This window comes from Alosa pseudoharengus, unplaced genomic scaffold (genome assembly GCF_046254945.1).
Source record: "Alosa pseudoharengus isolate Yale_2024_CS ecotype anadromous, Long Island Sound unplaced genomic scaffold, YU_APseudo_1.1 YU_APseudo_1.1_scf_13, whole genome shotgun sequence".
NCBI lineage: Eukaryota > Metazoa > Chordata > Actinopteri > Clupeiformes > Clupeidae > Alosa > Alosa pseudoharengus.
The window spans coordinates 6,697,928-6,712,616 of NW_027468598.1; the positions used below are offsets into that span (position 1 = coordinate 6,697,928).

At 43.8% G+C, this 14,689-nt stretch overlaps 1 protein-coding gene across 1 annotated transcript in view; it reads right to left on the reverse strand.

The window, feature by feature from the left end:
* Positions 1-14,306, reverse strand: part of cdon (cell adhesion associated, oncogene regulated) — a 28,815-nt gene extending 14,509 nt beyond the window's left edge. The window contains exons 1-2 of the mRNA XM_076281937.1: positions 13,903-14,306; positions 70-199 (exon numbers count right to left, since the gene is read on the reverse strand). Of these exons, the coding sequence (XP_076138052.1) occupies positions 70-139 (70 nt within the window). The 5' untranslated portion in view covers positions 140-199; positions 13,903-14,306. The remainder of the gene's footprint in view (positions 1-69; positions 200-13,902) is intronic.
* Between the last annotated feature and the right edge of the window lie 383 nt (positions 14,307-14,689).

Sequence of the window (14,689 nt, forward strand, 5' to 3'; positions counted from 1 at the left end):
CGTTCTGACTGTGCATGAGTTGTATGATGTGTGATGTGGACGAGGCGGTGGGAGTGGGGGTGGACTTACAAGCACAGCTGATGAGCAGGGCCTGGCTGAGACAGAGCACTGTGGGCAGCACCCTCAGGCCACTGGCCATGATGCCCCCTCACCTCCACCGGCCGCACAGGACCACACGCCGTCAGTGGACACACTGAGCCTGCAGCAGACAAATAAACAAACCACAACAACGTCAATCTTCCACTCACAAAACAATGGCCTTGGAACAATGTCTTTAAGAGTCAACAGGATAACAAGAGACATATTCAACATGAAATGAACAGGCATAATATAGTCATGCAGTCTAGGATGTAAAAGTCATGTGTGCAAGTACATGGGGGATCCTCTGCTGGGTTCCTCCGCCATAGCTGGCTGACGCTCCCACTCCCACAAGTCAGCCCACCACCCAGGGAAACACCGTGGCTTGGGGGCGCTAATCCCAGACAGCGCTCACAATAATCTTCATGACACATTGCCTTATACCTCCACTGATCTCACCAAGGCAGCCCCCATCTCCCCCTAAATCTCTTAGCCTGACCCTGTCCAGTGTCCCACTGAGTCTCCATGGAGCCTGGAATTCTGTAGCCCCCCCCCCCCCCCCCCCAGACGCTGGCTTGCTTGAGGAGACACTGTCCCTCGTGCTCTTAATATCACTCTCCTTCACAGTGGGTTGCCTCACATGAAGACCAGCAGCAGACAGCACAGGCTCACACAACCGGACAAATGTAGTGTATCAAAACGAACAGAGAGAGAAAAGAGAGAGAGGAGAGTGGAAAGAGCATAATTAGGAGCATTCCTGTTACTCTTTTGAACCCGTCTTTTTTTAAAGCCACCTCCATTCCTGCTCCTCCCTCTCCAGCACCCCTCCTCCTCCTCCTCCTCCTTTCTTTGAGGTAATCCGGAGGAGCTTTGATCAGGGCTTCTCTGGTGTGTGAGCTCGGCTGGAGCGGGAGGCCGGGGGCACAAAGGTTGTCCAGCTGCGATATTCACACAACAGCAGCCATGGAGCTCATGCTACAGCCATGACAGGCTCACAGCACGGCCAGCCGAGCTGCCCTATTGCAGGGCCAACCCCACCAGCAGAGCTGCCCTTAATGCAGGGCCGACCCCACTAGCAGAGCTGCCCTATTGCAGGGCCAACCCCACCAGCCGAGCTGCCCCAGCTCAGTCTCAACTCTGCGCTCCATCATTGGGCCAGTTCCTACTGGAAAGCTACTCTCCCACACCCTCAGGAACTGGCCCAATGAGGACCACATAGAAACTACACCCATTTAGACACAGCCGCAGAGCATAGTTCATGCAAGCACATCATCATGTTAGTGAACTATGTCAAAGCGACTGAATGGCCCGACTTCAACCATGCATTATCACATATGAGGGCAGTTTTATGAATGGCTGTGAAAAACACTACAGAGGAAGCAATGAAACGGGACAGGCTAACAGCTAGTTGCCTGTTTATGTCATATGCTTAAAAACAAGTGTAAACACTTGTGTTCCTGCTGTAACTCAACTGAGGCTTCCATCTCAGAGATACAATGAACGCACTGTTCACTCCTAATTGCCACTTACACAGCTAGACACTGCCATGACTGTTCATTAACTCTTACCCTTACTCTCGTCTTCCCAACTTCTTCCACTGATATTAAATCTAAGTTGCTGTTGACAGGGTCACTCAATAGCTGAGTCACTCTTTAGTTCACACTTCCAACTGCACTATAATTTAGACTGTATTTTATTTATTGCACTACCAGGAATCCACAAGGACTTGAGGCAATCATGCAGCTTCCATGCTTTCCCAGTAGAGTATTTAATTCTGCATTGTGATTGGCCAATTGATTCCTGCAGACAGGGTAGGGATTGTCATATTATCGTGTCAGAGAGAAGCCTGCCTTTATTAAGGCACAGTAGGCTTTGGGTTCATGTTCAGCTGTCTGAGCTAAACAAGCCTGTAAACATGCTGAGGGCAAGCTGACCACACAGAGTTGACCATGAAGGCTATTCACCCAACTATAATGTATTATTCCAATAAAACAAACAAGTCCTTCAGATTTGTCCTTCGCAAAAATGCCTGTGATCCTTATTTGTTACCTTCACTCTGGGTAACAGGAGATCATTAATAGAAAGATAGAAGGAGTCAGTGACAACACAGAGAATACAATGTGGTTTAAGTCTTATGAATACACACAGCCACACTCTAAAACAGACATGTGTCCACGCATGCACACACACACACACACACACACACACACACACACACACACACACACACACACACACACACACACACACACACACACTTCCCTTTCTCAAAGCAGTATCTGAGGAAAAGTGAAGGAAGCTCAGGAAATAACAAACTCTCTAGGGCTCCCCCCTCACTGCAGAGGTCAAGGATCAGAGAGGAGCAGGGAGTGAGTGAGTGTCTGTTAGCACAAGGACACAGCCCAGAGCTGCTCCCAGGGAGCAGCCGTGTCAGTCAATCCATCTGACTCCCTTCCTCTCCTCTCCTCTGCTGGAGGCACTCAGCTCACCATTTGGTCCACCCCTGTTCCTGTTTGGCCCCACATTTTTCACATAAACCCACAAATCCCATCAAAGAAACCAAAATTCAGCCGTGGGTCTGCATGTGTCCGTGACGTATGAGCAGATAGTGTGTGTGCGTGTGTGTGTGTGTGTATGTGTGTTTTCTGGGGCCAGTGATTCTCTCCCATCTGCACGTCTCAACAGGTACTCTTTGCTGCCCCCCATGCCATCCTCTTACCAGAATAATGACATATAATTACAATAATACCAACAGTGTCTCATGACACACACACACACACACACACACGCACACAAACACACACACACACACACAATAGGGAAAGTGTGCTAGCTAGAGTTAGCAGGAGAAACCCAATCAGAGGAGCAGCACCTTTTGTGTTCCACATTTTTAACTTGTTCTCTTGTTTGCACCTCTGCATACGCGTGAAGAGCTTCCCTATCAGCCTCAGCAATCTGGCAGAACGAGGAAACAGAGGGGGCATCATTCCTGCCTCTTATCTCTCCGCCTTTCTTCTGACATCCGCCAGCATACACAGGGCCCTGGGCAGACAGATACTGCCAGGATATCTTGTATCCCCTCATCAGAGAAAGCCAACCAGGACACTTGGCTGCAGGGGGGACAGAGAGCCCGAGGGAGCCCTGGCGCGAGCAGGGCTCAGACATGTCTCGTCACAGCTACGACAGCAGACGGTGGAGACGGAGCACCCCACTGGAGAGACCCGTCTCCCTCAGCAACAGATCTAAAGAAAGGGGCAGCATGATCTGAAAGTTACCTGCACCCACCTTCTGTAATGGAGGACAGTTGTAAAGTTGGTGAAATATTCTGTCTGTTTCTATGATTGCAGCCATAGTTCACACTGCAATACTTATGTCTAAGATCCTCCCATTAACAAGCAATTGCTTAAAGAAAGCCAGTGACATGAAATAGTAAATTCTGAAATATGTTGGTGATCACTTCGGTCACTTTCACTGATGAGCTCCATAAGCCTAAGAAATGAACATCTGCAATCCCAGTATTGCACTGAAATGAAAGGCTCATAAATGTCAACTTAAAAGTTAAAGTAAAAAATATCTGAGAGCTGAAAAAGCAGGATATCAATATTTAGATAAAATGACTGGAAATCAAATTAAGGGGGTAACTGCATTTGTTAATCACACACTTGTTGGTAGTTGTAAGAAAGCAGTCAGCAAATTCATGAGATGGGCAACTGAGAGGCTCCACAAGAAGCTACAGAATGACTTCGGGGACCCCTTGTAATCAAGTCATAAATATGGCCAGCAGCACAATAAGGTCACATGACTGTGGTGGATGAATGGAGCACAGCAGCATCCCTATCAACGTCATGCTGGGCCGCTCAAAGCTGGTGTCACAGATTGAGGCGCTCTGGTGAATGGGGCAAATAAACTTTGTAGCGGAGAGGGAAAAGCTGTAAGATGAGAGCACCTGCATGTCTCTTCAGACCCTCTCCACCGCCAGCTCCCCCCTTCACCCTGTCCAACTGGGTGAACACACACAAAGGCAACACAAGAGCACATCACCAACCCCTGAGGGCTGACAATGAACAGGTCACAACTGGTGCCATGAAAAGATAGTCAGATAGGGAGAGACACAGAATGAGATAGGTGATAGTCTACAATTGCATATTTCCCTGAAACTTCATACATTTTGAGCTATATCACAATTTAATATCGTAGACTTGGGCTTAATTTCCATTGTCACACATCTGCAAATTATAGCTGATATCCATACGCTCCACAGAGGGCAATAGATTACTTCATGATTCCTCTGCAGTTTCTGAAACAGAGTGAAACTGTAACAGGACAATTAGTCAGAGCTAGAAGTTCTTTGTGAATGAAACCAGAGGAGCAGAAGACAAAGAGTGTGAGTGTGTGTGATGGTCTACTGTGACCTGTGTGCCGAGAGTGACTCACAAAGCTATACCCCAAACCTGTCTGCACTCGCCCATCTTTTCACTGACAGAGGATCTTTTACACAGACATTCCTCAGAGTCTCCACCAGGTGATGAGAGAGCAAGAGAGGGCAGAGAGAGACACAGTGAGAGTGAGCAAAGGGGAACGACAACCGGAAAGAAAACAAGAAATGGAGAAAAGAAAAGTGATTAAAAGTAAGCAAGAATACTAAGTCACACAAAGTGGCACAGAGGACTGTCTTGGCAGAAATGGCAGAGAGTGATAGCTAGACTGATCATAAGAAAAGGAAAGCTGGATAGGAATGATTCATGTAGGAGTACAATGCAAAACCTCACCTTAACCTTAACTGTGAAAAGAAACTGAATTCAATACTGTACAAAGGCATGGAATTGGGTAAATGTGTTTTGTGAACACAAGAAAACAAGCAGAGCACAGAGCACAGAACACATATAGGCCCAACCTGTGCTTCAGTGTACTGTAGCTGCAGCATGCATAATTGCAACATAATGGTTCTCACTAGTTGTGATGTAGAAACATCTTTGACCATTTGCTGAAGTGAAATCATAGTGGCATGGTTTTCAGAGATGCATCTTCTATACACTGATGATAAATCCATACATATTTTTTTGTTTTAATATGCTGCAAATATCCCTGTCTGTTCATCCGAGAACAATTTAATTTGAGGACAAAAAAACCTGCCCCCAGAGGCAGCTCACACCGGGCAGACTCATGTTGATGGCCTGAATGGGGCTGTAATTGGCTTCCACAGGACTGTGAGAGCAAGACACAGAGGCCAGCAGGGGCATCCTGTGGCAGACTAATGAGTGGAAACACTGGGATAGAGCAGCGTTTCACTGATTATAGAGAGCCATTGTTAAGAAAGAGGGGAAAAAAGAGTACCATATGAGTCCAAAGTCAGAGAAAAAGAGAAAGAGAGAATGATAGACCTGATTTAAAACACATTGTGGGGCTTAAAGCAGAGGCAGAGAGAGGGAGAGGGGGAGAGAGAGAGAGAGGGACAAATTTCAGGAAGAAAGACAAAGGAATAAGAGATTTCTTTTACTGCATAATAGGCATTGTTCACTGAGACACTTGAGGTACACTTAGTTTAAAAAAAACAAAAAAAAACATACGTAATCACACTTAAACGCACATCTACTGATGTGTGTAATGAATAAGCATTTTTCTTTAATACTCAATTGAACTCAGATGAGAGAGAAAGGACCAAGACAGAATGTGTGGAGATATTACATATTCAGGGAGGTTTCAAAAACAACCAAAAGTCCTTCTTGTTGACAGGAATTCCAACCGTCTATAAGGTGTGGGGCTATGGTGCTACCTAGGACCTGTTGTTGTGACATATGTGTATGTTTATGTGTATGTGGTTGTGCACGTATTTCTATTCTAGAACAACTCCCACGGCCTTATTGAGAGCAACACGGTAAAGGCCTGGTGCAAGAACAGGGGGTTGAGCATTCAAGAAGGGGTCATCACAGCAAAGGAATGAGACGAGAAGCTGAGAGGCCTCAGGGATCAGACAGTCCCATCCCACAATGCGTTGTTTACCAAGGACACACAGCAAGCCCTCAACCCCCCACTCCCATTCCACTACTCCAGCGAGCAAAACCCCAACCTGGGGAGCAGTGAGACAGCTCTAATTCCAGCCCCTGGGGCGCTTGGGCAAGTACATTACTGGAGCGAGTATGAGAGACTGAAGGGGTGGGGGCACTGGCTCCACTCATGATAAAAAAAAAACATCTTAATTGGAGATTGTTCTACAAATGGCTGTTTCATTCTTAGGAATCTGGGAACGCCACTGCTGGTGGGACAGGAGGGTGTGTATGTGTGCGTGTGTGTGTGTGCGTGTGTGTGTGTGTGTGTGTGTGTGTGTGCTTGTGGGGGGGGGGGGGGGGGGGGTTTTTTTTTCCCAAGGTTTTCAACAGCAGGATTATCCTCAGGGGAACAAGCCTACAGTCAGTGTCAGACACTTGGAAACAGATCTACGGCTAGTACTGCCACATAAGGCCTCTGAGACTGAGACTTGAGATGACCGTCAGCTTGATTTACTGCACACAGGAACAAGTGAGGCCCGATAAGACCAGAGTCTTATGGTCTTATGGTATCGTGCCTATGCCCTGGCCCTGACTAGGAGACTTCACATCCTCATATCTACCATAGCACAGAGCTAGTTACAAGAGCAGAGACCAGTTACTATAGTGAGCAAACTGACTTCTCATTGAGAAATATGCCCCACTTGTTTAACCAGTGTACTGCAGATAGTATGTTGGTTGATCTTCATCCCACTACCCCATGCTGAGATGTTGAGAATATGTAGTCACAAAAGTCGACTGCGGAAAATAGCACTACTGAGGACTCGCATTACACCGTCTCAACTCACAAAGAGAAAGGAATCAGGCAAACAATAGAAGGGAGAAGGTTCCACTCAAGTCCCAGTCAAGCTACCCTCCATCCATTTAATTTCTCATCACTGGGAACTATCTGGCACATATATTCAGAATGGTCATTAGTGTTAATTAGTAGTCAACAGCTAAATTCACTTGCCTGACGACATATGCTAATTTTTCATGTTTTTTTCTTTTATTCCATTTTCACTCCCTCTTCTGACTAACTGCCACCCCCAAACCCTCCTGGATTCAATCACCTTCCCTGACTCCACAGCAACGCTGCTAGACATAAAGACAACAGGGTTTCTGCGCAGTCTCCAGCAGAAAGGTCTCTGGCCTCTGCCCAAAAGCGCTCTCAGGCTAAAACATACATTACATGCTGCCATCTAAAACATCTGCAAATAACAACAGTGTTGGGAGTTCACCAACAGATAAATGCTAAATATTTAAAGACGGAAAAACACTCAAGAAGACTGTCAGACAGAGATTCCTGAATAGACAATTAACCTGTTGTACATAAACAGACACTTCTGTTAATATGTTAATACTTTGGCTTTACATATAACAATTCCAGTGGAATAGAGATGAATGAGGACAGACAGATAAAGATGAGTGCCATGGGACGTGTCCAGGTCCGTGTTCCATGAGTGGAGAAAACTGGGGTTAAACAAAAACAGATTTTTAGTGTGGCCTTTGTGGCCTACATATAGTGTGGCCTTTGTGGCCTTGTTTGCTTCCGAAGAGCAACATTAACAAAACAGAAGATAAACAAATACACACAGGCTCGAAAAAGGCATTTTATAATTAGATGTTTTTCAGTATGCGTTGAAAACCTCTAAAACATCCAGCAAACCTCATGCTCCCTTGTATGTACATGTCTGAGGCCATTAGAATAAATATACAGGCAGAACAGCCACTCTGACCAAATCTATTTAGGTTGTCTAAATGTTTATCTCTCTTGCCTTGTAAGTCTGGGACAGAACAGAGGTCTTGTTTTGTAGCACTCCAAGATCACAAAACAAATTGGGTGGTGTGAATTCAACAAACCCTCAGTCTGACTTTCCATTCCTGGCTACTGCTCAAGTCGTTAAACTCCTCAACATGTTCTGGACTCTCAGCGCAGCTCTCGAGGTGTAAGCTTGATCTGGACGATGACACACAGAATCTAACAGTGCCAACGCCACGCCGTGGCCCACTGGTTAGCACTCTGGACTTGTAACCGGAGGGTTGCCAGTTCAAGCCCCGACCAGTGGGCCACGGCTAAAGTGCCCTTGAGCAAGGCACCTAACCCCTCACTGCTCCCCGAACGCCGCTGTTGTTGCAGGCAGCTCACTGCGCCGGGATTAGTGTGTGCTTCACCTCACTGTGTGTACACGGTGTGCTGTGTGTGTTTCACTAATTCACAGATTGGGTTAAATGCAGAGACCAAATTTCCCTCACGGGATCAAAAGAGTATATATACGAAATCTCAGGACAACAGCAAATCAGTGCAATCATTAAATGCAGAGACCAAATTTCCCTCACGGGATCAAAAGAGTATATATACGAAATCTCAGGACAACAGCAAATCAGTGCAATCATGAAACCATCAGGCACTGTGATGCCCTGGAATATGTCCCTGCTACTGCTGATAGCACCAACACATCCACTGAACACTGACTTTCCTCTTTGCCATCAAAGCTTGGATGGTGTGTTTAATTCCTTTCCACATGGTGACCAGTCTGAAAATGAATCACAGACTGAAGTTTGTATTGCTCTGCCCAATCTGACTTTGGACAACTGGCGGTTGTTTTTTTCTTCTTCTTTTAAGCCATCCCGTTAACTTTGGCGTCAACACATAGCTTCCTTCCCCTAACCCTGCTAACCATGTTGTTAAGTTCAGCGTCCCCTCCCTAGCCTGACCATGCACTGTCTGCTTTATGAAGGCGAGGCTGGTGTGAGGCAAGCATCATCCCACAACTAGAGGCCTTATGGTATTAGTGCTCACTCTGAGGCGGCCCAGTCACTGCAATATCAGAAGAAAAAACACTGCTTCTTCAAATAGGCAGCCCCTTAGGCCAACCAGGCACAGGGAGTGCCAGGCAGCCGCTCCTTCGCGCAGCCTTAATATAGTCCTGGTCTTATCCAAGGGCTTTGGAGCACCACAGTCGCCTGGCTGCAGAGACAACCCGGGGTAGATATGAGTTATGGTTTTTAGCATTTGAAATAGAAACCTGTGGTTATCCAGTTTTTTTTCCCCCTTCGAGCAAAAGTTCTTTGACTTTTGGGAAGGAGCCAAGGCAAGGCACAGGGGTCTAGCAAATTTAGGAGGGTCAGGTTCAGGAAGAGAGAAAGAAATGAATCTTGCAAACAGGAAGACGCTGAGGATGCAAAAATTCAATCCAATGTTCTGTAAGACTCCAGAACATTCCTTTTGCTGTGGGGGCTGTCAGCAAGAGTCCAGTTCACAAGTTCATCCTCAAATCTTCCCTTAATGTCTGTGGATCCGGAGCATTGTGAAAATGCTCGCAAGAGACTTTGCTGAATAATTATCTGATAAGTAGTTGTTTTTGGAACTGGGGGGAGTGAGGCAGTATATATATAATACCATGTTGCAACTTCCTCAGGAACTGTAATTTCTTTTGTTCCTTTTTTGTTAACGAGGCCAAGTGCAATCAGACTAAGTGCTCTCATAAACTCAAGTCTCACAAGCCAAAAATCACACATGCAGTTAGTTCAGTCTACCAATTTTAGTCACTCTTATAGGCCACCTTATCGCCTTCGTGGAGAGCCACAACAAAATGGGAGAGGTATTTTAAAGGTGATGTGAAGTTTCCCTTTACAAAGTTCACTGAGCACTAATGGATTTCACAGCACAGTGAATCACAGATAAAAAAACTAGAATAAAAAACAGATGCATTGGTGTTCTATCAGACATGCCCTGATATGTGAATCCATATTTGGAATGGAGTCGTGGCCACATCCCGCCTCATGCAGTGGCTCAGCCGAACATCTGTTTCTGCTGCTCCCAAAACTGTTTGTTTGTTTTAACAATTTTACCCTGATGGTTCTCATTTCATTTCTTAATCTCTTGAAAGACTTTATCCTTCCTCAGGTCCCAAAGATTATGAAATTCGACAGACCTGAAGTGAGGCATCTGGTAAAAGGTTTTAGGTGATTCTTTTAAATTTCAGCTTTGATGGCATTCACGGCGCAAGTATTCCATCACAATGTTACACGACTCATTGTAAAAATGTATAGGATCTACATACTTAAAAATGAGTGACAACTGAAATTCTGTAAAAATGCCTGTTTGTTGTCATTCCTCCAATTGTAAGGCACTATAGCAAGCTTTCCACAGGAGTTAAGTCAGTTTCTATTTCAAGTCCAAGTGTCTGTGAAACTAACCTGAAGAATAACATTTTCTTCCACTGAATGTGGCGAGCTATATATGCGCATCACATAAAGCATGGGTAGAGTAATATTAAGTCAATGATGGAAAAAAAGACAAAGCAAACTATCAGTATGCATACCATGCAGTGACAGAATAATCACTGTCTCTTCGCTGTGTTTGTGGAGTGCCATAAGGTGGTGAGAAATGAAGGAGTTATTCTAATCAACCAGCAGGGAGCACTCCCTTGTACCACAGCTCAAAACTCCCAGCGTCTTCAATCTGCCCATCTTTCCCATCCACCCCCTTCTCCTAGCTGCTGGGCATTGTCAATCAACACCAGAGCTCCTTAAAGCATGTTGGTACTTTGGCAACTGGCCGCAAACTCTCATTTGTTCATTGAATACCTCCAGGAGCTCTGGAGTTGTCGACTCACCCTGACAAATGAGAGCTGCGCTTAGAGAACCAAAACCAATTATTTTGGGTGGTGAACATATACTGTGCAGGGCCACAACAGTGCTAAAATGCAGCATGTGGATTATCATGTTTTTGGGCAGTTCTCATGGTATAGGCTGCACTTGTGACTTCAACAGCCAAGATGAATGAACACACAAAGAGGTTTGTGTCTCCATAAATAATATCACTTGTGGAACAGCATGGCAGCAGGGCCGGAGTAGACAGCTCTTGATCACAGCAATATGGCAGAGCCATTGTGCCAAATAGAAGTGTCCCACTACCACCATACAAGCGCTCCATAATAATACATATATGCAGATGGAGGAAGTGTTTTCAATTCAGGAAGTTCCTCTCACTCTCCCTTTCCCATTTATGACTCAGTATTTTCAGAAAGTCATTCATGGCCAGCAGCTGATCCTTTATTGCAAAAATACTTAAGATCACAGCCCAAACTCAAATAAACAACCAAACCACACAGTGATTTAGCTGTTAAAATTCACTTTCATCCCTTTTGGGCCAGAGAGAGGATTTAGCTGCCTAACATCTGTGTGGCAAAGGAGTCAGGCCAAGTAGGACTCCCAAAATACACTGTGGGGTGAGCCCAGATTCCCTCTTCTTTGCCCACGAGGACACACCCGCTGCCGTTCAAACACACTTTTTTTTACACACAGGCATCACTCTGGTCCCATACATTTACATACAGTCCTGCCCACTACTAAGACACCCTAGCTTCAATAACAAGCACAGAGAAGATCCACCGGATTAGCCCTCAGCACCTCATAAACACAGTGAAGAGGGAAGGACTATTTCTGAATCGGCTGCATTAATGCCCGTTTTTCTTCCCAGGTTAGGAGGTGGAACTATAATACTGAAATGAAGAAAATCATGTCTGCATGGACTTGTACCATTACACATGCTTACATTCAAATTGGCCACTTAACATACCTCTACAACAGGCACATGTGTTTATCATTAGCCAACACGCCCTAATCGGCCAAACATTCTGGCACACTTAATGTCACAGGACTGTGTTTAGACCTCGTCTGTAGAGGTACTGGTATGCTAATGATTTATTCTAAAAGTAAGTCTCATTTTTATAAAGTAACCCTTTCAAAATGACGGAGTCCACTTTTAGAATCTCAGTTTTAGCTTTTTTTTATATATTTTCTATTGTCACAAATATTCAATTAATTTCTGCAAAATGATGTGTCTTGATTCAATGAAACTTAATCTGCTTTAGACTTATCATAACTTCCATCCCAGCCCCACCTCCCCCCTGCACAGACGAAACAATGCTTTAGAAGCTGTTTGAACTTGAAAGTGTTTTACTTAGGCACCCATCTGTGTCTCAAGAGTTTGACGTCGTGGAGTTTGGAACAGATTTTCAGAACTATTCCCCCATAATGTATGTTCTTCCAATTTCTGAGGGCATAAATCTACACAAAGACTGACTCTGATTTACTCTCAAAGATTTACTCGTGGTTCCCCACAGAGAGGATCATTGGTAGTATAAATGTTCAGCCCTTTATTTGACTTCCTCCAACACATTCCTTTCAATATCAAGTACTGTATTTCCTCGTTAATATTATTCAAACTCAAAAACTCTATACATCTGAATGTTATTGCTTTCCATATTATTTGCATTACTCATAAAATAATGATAATAATAACACTGGTTATTATCAATATTATCATTATTGCTGTTTTGATGTTAAAAACTGTAAAAAACAATACTGTATTTAGGATTACAGCATATTAATATATCAAAGATGAACATTAATATGATACAAAAGGGCAGTGATGTAATAAAAACTGCATTATATCACAGGTGACAAAAAATTATTTGTTGTGTCGTTCAAATTATTTGTAAAATCTGTAAGAACTTCATTCCATTAGTTTTGTGGAATACTGGTATTAACAACCACTTTCCAAAATAGGCTATTCTACAATTCCTTATAGAGAATTGAAGAAAAACATACATATTCAACAGATACGTACAAATATAATCAATTTGGCACATTCTATTATTAACTATCAACTAACGACAGTATTCTCTTTAGGCGACTTTCACCTGAAAAAGTCCAGGGGAGATTTTCAAGTGAAAGTCACCTCAAACTTAACAGGTGGGACAGTATGCTGCATGATGCTGACATTTCTGATTTGACAGAAATGAGAGACAAGATGAATAGCTTTCCATGATCTCCTCATCCAATTGTTCCCCTCTTTCATTCTGATGACACAGTTCCTGAATTTTATTTTTAAACAGCGAGGACTCACTGATGTAAATTTACAATGATGCTTACTATCAGGACATGCAATACAAATTAATCAATTGTCTACTAATGTGTTGACCACAGATGACACATCTGACCTGACTTTAAAATAAAAAAGAGGCACCAAATCACCACACACCATCTGACTGTTTGCCGTGGGCACACATACTATACATGTGTATAGTGTATTATGTAGCCTACTAACGCTGTTTGCTTCCCATAGTGTTACAAGTAGAGTCAAGTGAAACTTTTTGGCAGAATCATCATATATCTCACATTTTTATACAATTTGTAAATTGTATACAGGTCCATACTAGTTAGATGTCTAGTTTTTGGTATATCCCAAAGCACATCTCTATACAAATATATAATATGTTGCACTGTGAAATCCATGCATTCGTGTTCTTTTTGGTTGAAAGTACCCAAGTGCTTTCAGAAGTACTCTAAAAGGTAGGCTACTATAAGAAATTAAAGTTTCCAACTATTACTACATGTCTTAAGAGTATTCAAGGCCTCGTGAACAGCTCTAGGTGAACAGGCTTGAAAATTGTGGACAGTCAAGGCTTTAATATTTCGAAGGACTATTGCAGCCCTAGTAGCCTAATGTCCGTGGGCGCCCCCATCTCAACTACAGAAAAAGGCAGTCGAAACCCTCGTGGTAAGTTTTAACCCGAAAACAGTTCATTGAATTGCAAAATATATCGAATCACTGTGAGAATTTTAACATTATACAACTAAAAAGTAATTTAATGATTGTCAACCATACTACAAGTTAGTCTTTTCCCAAAAACAATCAACCCCTTTCCTCAAACTCAAGCGCCGGGACTTCTGCGAAATCAGTAAAAACAGTACTACCACCGCGTCCCCCGAGTAGCCTATTCCTTACCTTTTGCAGGAGGATATACGTTGCGGGAATCTGGATAAACTAGCAGAGAAGCGCATTCTTATGGCAGAAAATCCGAACTGGGCCCTCCATTAGATACGGGCGCAAAGTGCAGAGCAATTGGAGGAGAAAAATAAAACCGAAAAGAAACTTTTCGCTGCTTCGGCTCTTCAAAACTGAGGTGACTGAAAAATGCTTGACGCAATACAAACAAGCGAAAACGTTTATCTTGTATTCCGGACACTACTCTTGGAAAGTTACGCGCTCTATGTGTACCTCTCGGTCCTTTCCCTGCTCGCTCTGCCTTTCACTACAACTGTCTTTTTCCACAGACACATCCGTGAAACCAGTATCGAATTGCTCAGCAAATCATAGCAGCGGTTCGTAGCCTGATCGTCAAACCAGGAATGTTCCAGCCCCAAAGCCCAATCCGTTGGATGCGTAGTGGGTTAGGCAGAGGAGGAGGGGTAGTGGTGTTGCATTTGTGTTAACAAGCTTCTCCACCAAACAAAACGCTTATGTTGACCTCTCTGAAAGTGTGGCATTGCTTCTCATAAGTATCCTATTCCTTTATATTACAAAATGTAATAGTCTAGTGGTAATATAGTTGCTCTATAATTCAGTGAAAGATTTTAATGACTTTTTGTCAGCTATTTTGGAATTAAAATAAACGTAGGTTATGTGTAAACTTTACAAATGTAATTAAACCGTTATCCTGGTGTTACTAATTATCTTCTTACTTCACTAAAGAGGGATGGTTTCTTATGTGTTTTGAATTTCCCCTGGGAAT